The following is a 9,698-nucleotide window of genomic DNA, read 5'->3' as shown; positions in this document are numbered from 1 at the left end:
AGCTCGCGCTTTTTCTAAACGCTTCCATTGTACCTTTGCTGTTCCACGAAACCCGAGAGCGAGAGAGAGAGAGAAGAAAGTTTTGCGCGACGTGATCGTCAGAGTTCCTGCATGTGGAGAGTTGGATCAGCCACCTCGAATAAAAACAAAGCGAGAAAACTACTCACATGATCCCTCGCACGTCGCCTAATCAAGGAAAGGACCAAAGTCTCCACATTTTCACGTAAGCCCCATGATCCCATGACGGAGGAAATTGTGCTCAATGTTGCATTACGATATAGTGACATATACAAGTAGAAGTGGTGCTGCTGCAATGACACAGCTACAAAACTCGTTTTGTAGAGAAGAAAAAGAAAAAAACGGGACTACTGTCCACAAATGAGATCAGGCCGAAATGAAATCCTCGAGGAAATCAAGCTCTTACGTTTCCTTGCCAAGTCGAGTATGTTAGACGTTAAGGGGTTCTGCTTCCGTTTCATGCTCTTTCTCAGGCCAGGCCTCCACCGGCTCTACAGAAATAACGATCATCAACCAGAGAGCTTACGGATTAGATGTGAATGACTTACTGGTTTTCGCCTTGTCCTTCTCGGACACAACCATCAGCCTGTTCTGAAGAACCGCAGCCATCACAAGGAAAATGGAACACATTCCAAACATGAAGGTGATCGGGAATGCGCTCACCTGAAAGTAGCGACAACTAAGATATCAAAACACGGGAGAAGTTAAACCTTGAGAAAGAAACTTACGTTGTAAAGCACCACGCAGACGAAGATGTTAAGAGGAATCCGGAAGAAGTTCATGATTGTACTCCTGGATTCCTCTGGAATGTATTGAGAGCGCATCTTCATGATCGAGGGCCAAAAAATTCCAACGCAGGCTTCAAAAACACAGAAGCCGAGCATCTGAATTCGGCCGCTTGTGCTGATAGAGTCGGTAGCTTCTCCAGCCGATTCTGTCATAAACTGATCAACAATGTCAGTAACGTCAACCGGAGCATACATATAAACACTCACACCAACGAGAACTGGGAGAAAGAGAGCTGCCGCAGAAACTAAGAACACTATCTGCATGTATCCTTCCACACGACCGCGAGCCATGAGCTTGGAAGTGAGCGAACTCCCAAACATAGACGCCAGCATGAACGTGGCGAAGATGAAGCCATGCGGAATCTCCTGATCGTTAGGACTCAATGCAGGCGTCCAGAGGAAGACGAAAGTGTACATGGAGCCCTCGAAGAGAGATTGGATTGCTCCTAGGAGAGCAATCTTTTCATCTACATAGAATCCAAAGATAAGGCTCTCGCTTGCATTAAAGACATGAAAAGCTTACCAGAGGCGATAGCAGACCCGGCGACTTTGAACTGCGTCAAAAGCGTCTTGCTTTCGGTAGGATCTCCGTAGTTCTCAGCCCACGTAAACATGATAACCGCCATGCCGATCGCTAGCACGCAGGATGCGGCATCAAAAGGAGCAACAGGTCCCAAGTTGAGAGATCCGACGAGACTGTTGGCAACCAGCCCCGAGAGTATGGCTACCAATCCGTTCCCAAGAAAGATTGCTTTAGAAAACGTCATCGACAGCCACTGTTCCTCGAATCCTCTCTAAAAAATCACAGAGAAGTTAAAGAAGAAAGTTGTCAGACAATCCAACGTACTGACAAATCCACAAACCTTAAAGTGCTCAGCAACTAGCCACGACTCAAATGCCGAGAACAGGAGCGAGGTAGCAATTCCACCAAGAATTCTTCCCACCATGAGAACTTGGAACTGAGGAGAGTGTTTGGTGAAGCAGCTCAAAATGTAGGTGATGCAGTACGTTATGCTAGCTCGCTTCCGGCCACTGCGCATAGAAACAGCGTGAATTCCAATTCTAATCCAAACCAAGAAGCTTACTATTTGTCCGCGAGAGATCCCACAATCGTCCCAAACAGCATGGAAGATCCAAAGCCAGCGATGAAGAGCCGCCCAATATCCCCCTTCTGGAAGCCATAGTGGCTGTAGAGGAAGTAAACGTATGGTCCCTGGAGCCAATCTCCCGCTGGGGGAGAGGAAGAAAGAGGGAAGAGAGTTAAGATCTAGAGATCCGAGTACGCATTTGGCGAGATCTAGGAGCTGGAAGCACGCAATGCGGGCGAAATCGAGAAAGAACTCACCCATCATGAGCGAGTAGACCACCAGGTAATTGTTCTTGAAGGCATTGAAGGCCGATGTCGCGACGATCCGGTCCTTGCTGCCACGGCGAAACTCGAGTGCCGCCACGGCGAGGAGCTGGACCGCGAAGACGACGAGATAGAATGTCTCCATGGCCGCTCTCCTCCTCGCTCGCTGCGTCGCTCTCTGCGCCCTCAAACCCTAGCGTCCTACCCGCGTAATCACGCGAAGAGCAATGGTTTCTTTTTACCAGCCTAGGTGAAATCTCTTACCAGATTAACCCACAAAGTATATTCTGTCAATTGATTTAATGGTAAAAAACAAGATACCTTTATTCTTTGCACACGTGTCACATTTAATTTTGGAGGCTTGCGCGGGAAGCTTTCTCGAGAAAGGGGAAAGAAAGAAAGAATTTAGGGTTCTATGCTCACAAAATATTTCCCAAATGGTCGATCGAAAGGAGCGCTCACGCAAGAAGCCGCAGGAAGCTTTGCGTGTGGAGGAAGCATCGATGATCGCCTCCCGAGCTCCATCTCCGTGCAAGGAATCGGTGAGGTAGCGCTTCCAATATCGCTCGACGACGCATTTAGGCTCCAGGAAGCGGCCGAGCAGGCGCCGCATGGGCTTGGGAATCGGACTCTGGTCGACACGGCTGTGCGAAGAGCTTGGCAGATCGATGGTAGCAAAGGCTTGTCGTATTTTTCCACGGCGACACTGTCCACACCGTCGCTGCTACCGCTGTTCGTGGCTTGGGGATGGATCCAGGTGGAAGCCCATTTGTACAAGCTGCTGGTTTACGATTCAGGTGGGATGCACATATTCTCCATCTCCTCTTTTTCTTGGTACCCTTTGGTTTCTTCTTTGCGTTTTTTCTTGGCTAGTCTTGGGCTGTAAGTGTTTTCTCCGGGACATCTTTGGAAGCCTGATCTAGGCTCTCTTTCTTCACAAGGATTGTGCACACACACTCTATTTTACGTCCTTGTTTGATTTCTTGCAATCACTTAAATAGTTTCATGGCTGGTTTCTCTTTGCGTGGGTCTTTCTTATACTTCGTAGAAGGAAAATTTCGTTCAAAGCTTTACTGATCGATCTTTTATTGTTCTTTCACAAGATGGACACTTCAAGCTACACCGAGACACCGAGAAGGAGCCTGGCATGTTTGCCACCCTCATACTCCAGCTTCCTACGCGACATCAGCACGGCAACCTCACGAAAACTTTCGACTTTGACGTCCCGGGCTTCAACTACACCGCCTTCTTCGCCGACTGCGAGCATGAAGTGCAACCAGTGAGATGAGGAACCCGCGCTTGCCTGCATTTCAACCTGGTACGCAAGGCGAACGTTGGATCCAACGGAACTCTGTGTGAAGTTAGTGCGGCGGCTGTGCCACGGGTGAAGTCAGCTCTCGCACCTTGGATCCAGGATGCAAATTCATCGCCAGAGAAGCTGGTGTTTCCTCTCGAGCAGTACACGGAGACGAACCTTTACTTCTCTGGGTTTAAAGGACAAGACAGGATGGTGGTGGAGCTATACGTTTGCCTCATGGAACAGTCTAAAGTTTACTCGGATGACGAACTTCTCACCAGCTCTGTCTCTGCAAAGCGCTGGGTAGCCATCGACGACAAGGTCGTCAGGTTTAAGAACCTGCGCTTCAACCTCGAATCCGAGCCCCTGGGCGACTTCGAGCTTTTCAGCGATGATCCAAACAGCGAGTCTCACAACGGATATATGGGAAACTACGGTCCGGAGCATTACTACTGGTACTACAAAATAACTGCCTGTGTGTGTGAGGTGAGTACCAGATGATTGGAATAGCTTTGAGATTTGAGCATCATGGTTTCGTTGCCAGTATTTCTCCTGCAAAAGAAAAAAAAGAAAACTGTTAAGTTCAGAGCATAAGAAAGTGAAAACTTTCGATGGGATTCTCAGGAGCAAAGACACCACAAAGTATCGCAAAAATCAAATCAGGAAAGAACGAAAACAGCAAAGAAAAGACTGCCAAGAGTTGAAGCGTTCGAGAAGAAGAAAAGAAGGTAAAATGGAAGACATTAGAAGAAAGCGCAGACAAATCAATTAGATCTTGACACAAACCGTACCAGGACGTGGCTCGTTCCAGCGGCATTGACACAGCGCCTCAGATTTGGATCGCGAATCGGCAGCAGCGGCAGGGGCTGTCTCGCCATTCCATAAACCCTAGAAATACATTACAAAACAAAACACTCGACAGGCGACAAATGCGTGTTGACCATTTGCCTCGCAGCACATAGAGGGTCGTGCCTCCCAGCTCGCCAAAGCTGCCAATGTGATTGACACGTTAAGCATGATCCCATCGCTCACTCCCCCAAGATCGGCAATGGAGAAAATGCGTGGCCACGCCATCGGTAGCCCCCGGGGCCAGCCTGCTCTCCACGCTGTTGCATCCCTGGATAGCCGATGAGCAATCACTTAACAGGAATAGGGATGGCAATGCATTCTTTATGGTGGTTTCTTCGCTTGATGGTCAACACTTTGCATGCAACATGTGTCACAACACTTTCCTCTTCCTTAGCCACCTCCATATTCGCTGGGGCGAGGTCAAAAAAATAACCCCTTTATAATTAATTGGCTAGATCTCAGCAACTCTTCCTTATTGTATAATTAAATTTTAAAGATGCAAGTAACTTTCTAATCTAATTTAATTATAATTGAAAAATAAGTCGTCCATTGAGCTGGAGATGCTCCAACTCACTTACGATAACAGAATATTCTGGCAATCTTAGAAATTATTATAATAATAAATGGCATTTTCAACGCTAGTTTGGGTTTGTACCAAGTTTATATACCTGTCTTGGAACTCTCGCTCCAAAGAGATCTTTTACCAAATGGAGAGCCCAGAGCTAAAGGCTTCGTTTCTAAGCCGCTTGACATGGCACTGGATGGGAGCCATGATCTCCACAGGGAACAAGCGTCCCTTGGAGGTACTGTTAAATTCACCATTCTTGCCAAAATTTGTGTCTCTGTCTACTAGATGAGCGATTTGTATGAGCTTAATCAAGAGGATAAGGCAGAATCTTGCGAGCAAAGATGGAACGAATGCTACGAGAAAGAGGGGAGCAAAAGAGTGTTGCGAGTGATCTTGAGGTTCCTGGGAGTGAAGTTCTTCCTCTTGTTTATCTTGCGGCCTTTGTGGCTGGCAGCGCTCATCTTGCAGGTTTTTGAGCAGTAAGCTCTTGGGACCGTAACTTACACCGATCTCTCACAGGTTTATGTTATTAAGGAGCTCATTCATCGCTCCAGACTCAAGAGCTCCAGAACATGGAGTGATTTCCTCCTCGTTGCCGGACTGTTCTTCCTGGCACAATCCCAGAGCTTATGCAACATCTGGATGTTCTCCTATGGCTGGAGATATGGCGTTCGCTTGCGTGCTGCGTTTTCCATGGCTGCTTTCAACAAGGTCTTTGTGCATAATACTCTTTTGCTTCTTTGTTATATTAACTTTTTGTGATTTGTGAAGATGTTGAGCACAAGAACGGCTGAATTTAGTGGATCCTTGGATAGCTTGCTGTTTAATCTTGTCAACAGTGATACCCAAAAGCTGATTGATTGCTTGTGTCTACTTCCTTATGGTATGATATGTAGTTGCAATCGCTTTGCTCTAAACCATTGTGGGATTTGCAGTGGTTTGCTTTCCATTCCATTTGCTTGTTGTGAGTTTTTTCTTATGTCGAGAAGCAGGCATTGCCACACTTGCTGGAGTAGCTTGGACGGTCGTGGTGGGGATATTAATGGTAATAAGAATTCCTGATTCTTTTTCCAAATTGCTTACATCATTATTATATTAGTTCTATGTGGCGAAGTATATGGGGCACTTGGCAAGAAGAAAGCATTCTCACTCTGATGCTCGGGTGGGAATCCTTTGTGAAACTTTGGCTGGCATTAGAATTATCAAGTTCAATGGTTGGATTCCTTTGTTTATGAAAAAAATCAATAATGCTCGTGCTGGTGAAATGAAGTGGATTTCCAAGTTGGCTATGATCAGTACAATCATGTATATTTTGAAGGTATGTTTTAGTTTCTCAAGATTCTAATTATCATTCTCTAATATTGTCGCAGGATTCAATTGTTCCATTTGCATGCTTATTTGCTTTTGGTGCTTATATCTATCATCATAAAATGCTTGACGTGACAATAGCTTTTGTTGTCCTATCTTTCTTCAGTATTCTTGCAAGGGATAGCATATGTTTCGTTTATGGTATGGTTTCTATAAAACAAAACATCTCACTGAATGAAATTTTTGAAAGGTTTGCCACAAATTTCTAATGCACTAGTAGCTGTGGAGAGACTACAGAAGGTGTTGAACTTGCCAAATAGTTTGCAAACATCCAAGTCAAAGGTATGTGCTTAACTTTTTATATTTATTCTGAAGATTTTATTAATTAAGAATAATATATGTTTAGAAAACCTCAAACATTTTTGCTATTGAGCTTTTGGACTGTAATTTTGCTAGAAACATTTCCAAAGGTATTAATCCCAAGCCCATACACATGCAAATACAGAAGGGTATTCTTGCTGGCTTGATTGGTAAGGTGGGAAGTGGTAAGAGTTCTTTGCTATATGGAATTTTAGAAGAACTAAAGGTTGGTTAATTGATGTTGTTTTATAATTTTGGAAGGTAATAATTGACTTTACAGCTAACTCAAGGTTCATTATTTGTGGAAGGAAATATAGCTTATTCCCCACAACAGCCTTGGATATTAAATGATACAATGCGAAATAATATTGTCTTTGGCAGCATATTTGATAATAAACGCTATGATAATGTAGTGGCGGCTTGTGCACTTAATCATGACATTTCAATGCTACCTAATGGGAGTGACACTGAAATTGTAAGTTATATGTTATTTATATTCCTAACTTATATTCTGATTTAAAAAGGGGGAAAGAGGGGTAAATTTAAGTGGCGGACAAAAGGCTAGAGTATCTCTTGCTCGTGCATGTTATAGTACTGCTCCTATTATTCTTTTGGATGATCCTTTATCTGCTGTTGATGCTTCAACAGCTAAATACATCGTTGATTATGTACTAAATGGCATTTTAAAGGGAAGAACAGTAATTATGGCAACACATTCTATTATAAGCTTACAAGCTTGTGATGAAATTTATTTATTAGATACCAATAATGGTATTAAGCACATCTTATCAAGTTCTAAAGATATAAAACATGAGATGGAGTTGGTATCAGCTAAAACAGAATTAAATGCTAGTCAATATAGTAAGCTGGACAATTCAAAAGGAGGTATAGTGAAACAAGAGACGATGGAGAGTGGAAATATAAAACTCTCTCATTATTTAGAATATCTACACATAGCTGGTTGGTAAGTTTTTAAATTATTGATATGGATTTCTATCATATAAATGTACAGGTCAACTTTTTTAATAATTCCCATCTTTATTTTGGGGCAAGGAGCACTTCTGATGGTAGAATATTGGATTCGAGTTTGGACAGATAACAAGTATAATTTAGAAAAATACACTTATTTGATACTCTTTACATGCCTTGGTATATTTGCGATCATTATTTCTCTTTTGAAGTGTATTATTCTCAACCAAGCATATTTAACTTCTTCAAAGAATATGCATAAGTTAATGGTTGAAAAAGTGTTCCGTTCACCTCTTTTATTTTTTGACCAAGTAAGTACCTAGGTTCATAGCTAAACTAAAGGATAAATTTATATTCAGAATCCAATTGGAAGACTTCTAAATCGCTATAGTAAGGATCAAGCTATAGCAGATGAAACTTTACCATCACTAATCAAGGTTTGATTGCATTGTTAATATTTAAATTAACTAAAAATATATTTTATAGCAAGCACTCGAAGGCATTTATGCTTCTATTGGTGGACTAGTACTAATTGGAATTCTAGTACCATGGTTTTTGCTTACAATTCCACTTGCATTGGGCATACTTATTTATGTCAGACAACAATATATTTCTACAGGCAGTGCACTTAAAAGGTTGGATGCTATTTCTCAGTCACCAATATTTGCACATTTTACAGAAACACTACAGGTAAAATTGAGTATTTTTTATTTTAAAAATAATACTAACAATGTTTTATTCAAAAGGGAGCAGTTTCTATCAGAGCATATAATAATCAAAAACGGTTTCATGACCAGCTTGTTAAATTGGTGGACAACAATCATAAAGCTTATATTTTATACGTTCATGCATCAAGATGGCTCTCTACAAGATTGGACTTTGTAACTACATTATCTATCACAGTTGCAGCATTTCTTATTGTTCTTTTAAGGAATTATATTTCTCCTGGGCTCACAGGTAAAAGTATCAGCCTGATAGCTTTTTTTGAATATCAGGTCTACAACTGCTAATGCTTTGTTTAATAATCAGGTGTTATACTTGTACAAACCTTAAAGCTTACTGATGTCCTCCAGATTGCAATCAAACGGACAGTTGAAGCAGAAAGCTTGTTTGTAAGTGTGGAGAGAATTCTAGAATATTGTCATTTATCTACAGAGGCCACAAATAAATCTGAGCCAAGGATTCTTTCAAGCAATTGGCCTGCTGCGGGGTCTATTGAGTTTATCAACTACACATTAGCATACAGGGAAGATCTTCCAGCAGTTTTGAATAACATATCATTTAAGGTAATACTTATTATTGTGTAGTTTAAAATTAACTATTTTATCCAACAGATCTTCCCATTAGAAAAAATAGGAATTGTGGGAAGAACTGGTGCCGGAAAGTCAAGCTTGGCTGCAGCTATGTTCAGAATGGTTGAGAACATGGCTTGTAGTGGAACAATACTTGTGGATGATATTGACATCAAGACCATTGGACTGGATGATTTGAGACAAAGATTGTCAATAATCCCACAGGTAAGCTTTCAATATAATTCAAATGTCAATGCCTTAGAAGTGTTCACAATGAGCAGGATCCTGTTCTTTTTTCTGGCACATTAAGATTTAACATGGATCCATTTGGAAAGAACGATGATAGAGAAATTCATGAAGCACTGATAAGAGCGCATTTCTCCAGCACACAGTCGTATAAGAACTTTGACAACGGCTTAGATGGTCAGATTACAAGTTCTGGAACAAACTTTAGCGTTGGAGAAAGGCAGCTTCTTTGCCTTTCAAGAAGTTTGCTAAGAAAGTAAGATTGTATTGATTCTACTTCTCAACTGATCATAGCTTATTTTTGCAGGTCCAAAATCCTTATTATGGACGAAGCAACTGCAGCAGTAGACAATGACACAGACCAAATCATTCAAGCAACTATTCGAGCCTCTTTCCAGGATTGCACCGTTCTAACAGTTGCCCATCGCATCCAAACAATTATTGACAATGATCGTGTCTTAGTGATGGAAGCTGGACGCATTGCAGAGTTTGATACCCCCAAGAACCTCCTCAAATTAACAGGCAAGTTATACTCGATGCTATTATGGTTTAGAATCTTATGTTATGTTTCTTAGATGGACTTTTCTTCAACATGGTCGCTCATAATAAAGCAAGGTTCATATGAGATCTATTTCTTTTAAAATGTCTTATC

At 42.1% G+C, this 9,698-nt stretch overlaps 5 protein-coding genes across 6 annotated transcripts in view; 2 read left to right on the top strand and 3 right to left on the bottom strand.

Annotated features, from left to right (window-relative positions):
• Positions 1–242, bottom strand: part of LOC9642464 (superoxide dismutase [Cu-Zn] 4AP) — a 1,294-nt gene extending 1,052 nt beyond the window's left edge. The window contains exon 1 of the mRNA XM_024660754.1: positions 168–242. Coding sequence (XP_024516522.1) covers positions 168–242 — 75 coding nt within the window. The remainder of the gene's footprint in view (positions 1–167) is intronic.
• LOC9642914 (molybdate-anion transporter) lies at positions 242–2,409 on the bottom strand. 2 transcript variants are annotated; one of them, XM_002986849.2, is made up of 8 exons: positions 2,152–2,405; positions 1,892–2,036; positions 1,670–1,838; positions 1,330–1,600; positions 1,014–1,273; positions 747–962; positions 567–681; positions 353–509 (listed from the first exon to the last, which is right to left on the bottom strand). In XM_002986849.2, exons 1-8 carry the CDS (start codon positions 2,300–2,302, stop codon positions 448–450), a joined length of 1,389 nt encoding a protein of 462 aa, XP_002986895.1. In that variant the 5' UTR covers positions 2,303–2,405; the 3' UTR covers positions 353–447. The 2 variants fall into 2 exon arrangements, with proteins under 2 accessions (XP_024516578.1, XP_002986895.1); XM_024660810.1 differs by having other exon boundaries at positions 242–509; positions 747–1,273; positions 2,152–2,409.
• A 252-nt stretch (positions 2,410–2,661) lies between these two features.
• On the top strand, positions 2,662–3,541 carry LOC9642913. The gene is made up of 2 exons (XM_024660790.1): positions 2,662–2,954; positions 3,261–3,541. The coding sequence occupies exons 1-2, from the start codon at positions 2,769–2,771 to the stop codon at positions 3,438–3,440; spliced, it is 366 nt and encodes a 121-aa protein (XP_024516558.1). The 5' UTR covers positions 2,662–2,768; the 3' UTR covers positions 3,441–3,541.
• Positions 3,542–3,611: 70 nt separating this feature from the next.
• On the bottom strand, positions 3,612–4,347 carry LOC112341152. Its single transcript, XM_024660789.1, has 2 exons — positions 4,246–4,347; positions 3,612–4,006 (listed from the first exon to the last, which is right to left on the bottom strand). Exons 1-2 carry the CDS (start codon positions 4,330–4,332, stop codon positions 3,677–3,679), a joined length of 417 nt encoding a protein of 138 aa, XP_024516557.1. The 5' UTR covers positions 4,333–4,347; the 3' UTR covers positions 3,612–3,676.
• Positions 4,348–5,010: 663 nt separating this feature from the next.
• On the top strand, positions 5,011–9,698 carry LOC9642463 (canalicular multispecific organic anion transporter 2). Its single transcript, XM_024660753.1, has 20 exons — positions 5,011–5,106; positions 5,157–5,339; positions 5,391–5,582; positions 5,643–5,754; positions 5,807–5,916; positions 5,971–6,189; positions 6,242–6,380; positions 6,430–6,521; positions 6,586–6,765; positions 6,820–7,014; positions 7,064–7,503; positions 7,552–7,819; positions 7,868–7,945; positions 7,995–8,198; positions 8,255–8,465; positions 8,538–8,794; positions 8,843–9,025; positions 9,082–9,302; positions 9,354–9,568; positions 9,622–9,698. The coding sequence occupies exons 1-20, from the start codon at positions 5,011–5,013 to the stop codon at positions 9,669–9,671; spliced, it is 3,645 nt and encodes a 1,214-aa protein (XP_024516521.1). The 3' UTR covers positions 9,672–9,698.

This window comes from Selaginella moellendorffii, unplaced genomic scaffold, assembly GCF_000143415.4.
Source record: "Selaginella moellendorffii unplaced genomic scaffold, v1.0 SELMOscaffold_77, whole genome shotgun sequence".
NCBI lineage: Eukaryota > Viridiplantae > Streptophyta > Lycopodiopsida > Selaginellales > Selaginellaceae > Selaginella > Selaginella moellendorffii.
Note: the sequence above shows the minus strand (reverse complement) of the source record. Positions and strands in the feature narration are given on the sequence as shown.

What these genes read in the sequence shown, in the direction of transcription:
- LOC9642914 (XM_024660810.1), bottom strand. Translation starts at nt 2,302, where the DNA reads ATGGAGACATTCTATCTCGTCGTCTTCGCGGTCCAGCTCCTCGCCGTG. An exon ending in GGTCTACTCGCTCATGATGG is followed by an intron (nt 2,037 to 2,151) that starts GTGAGTTCTTTC and finishes CCTCTCCCCCAG; the next exon opens with CGGGAGATTGGCTCCAGGGA. An exon ending in CGGGTCTGCTATCGCCTCTG is followed by an intron (nt 1,274 to 1,329) that starts GTAAGCTTTTCA and finishes GATTCTATGTAG; the next exon opens with ATGAAAAGATTGCTCTCCTA.
- LOC9642913 (XM_024660790.1), top strand. Translation starts at nt 2,769, where the DNA reads ATGGGCTTGGGAATCGGACTCTGGTCGACACGGCTGTGCGAAGAGCTT. An exon ending in GCTGCTGGTTTACGATTCAG is followed by an intron (nt 2,955 to 3,260) that starts GTGGGATGCACA and finishes TTCTTTCACAAG; the next exon opens with ATGGACACTTCAAGCTACAC.
- LOC112341152 (XM_024660789.1), bottom strand. Translation starts at nt 4,332, where the DNA reads ATGGCGAGACAGCCCCTGCCGCTGCTGCCGATTCGCGATCCAAATCTG. An exon ending in CTGGAACGAGCCACGTCCTG is followed by an intron (nt 4,007 to 4,245) that starts GTACGGTTTGTG and finishes TTTCTTTTGCAG; the next exon opens with GAGAAATACTGGCAACGAAA.
- LOC9642463 (XM_024660753.1), top strand. Translation starts at nt 5,011, where the DNA reads ATGGAGAGCCCAGAGCTAAAGGCTTCGTTTCTAAGCCGCTTGACATGG. An exon ending in GAATTTTAGAAGAACTAAAG is followed by an intron (nt 6,766 to 6,819) that starts GTTGGTTAATTG and finishes TTGACTTTACAG; the next exon opens with CTAACTCAAGGTTCATTATT. An exon ending in TATCTACACATAGCTGGTTG is followed by an intron (nt 7,504 to 7,551) that starts GTAAGTTTTTAA and finishes ATAAATGTACAG; the next exon opens with GTCAACTTTTTTAATAATTC.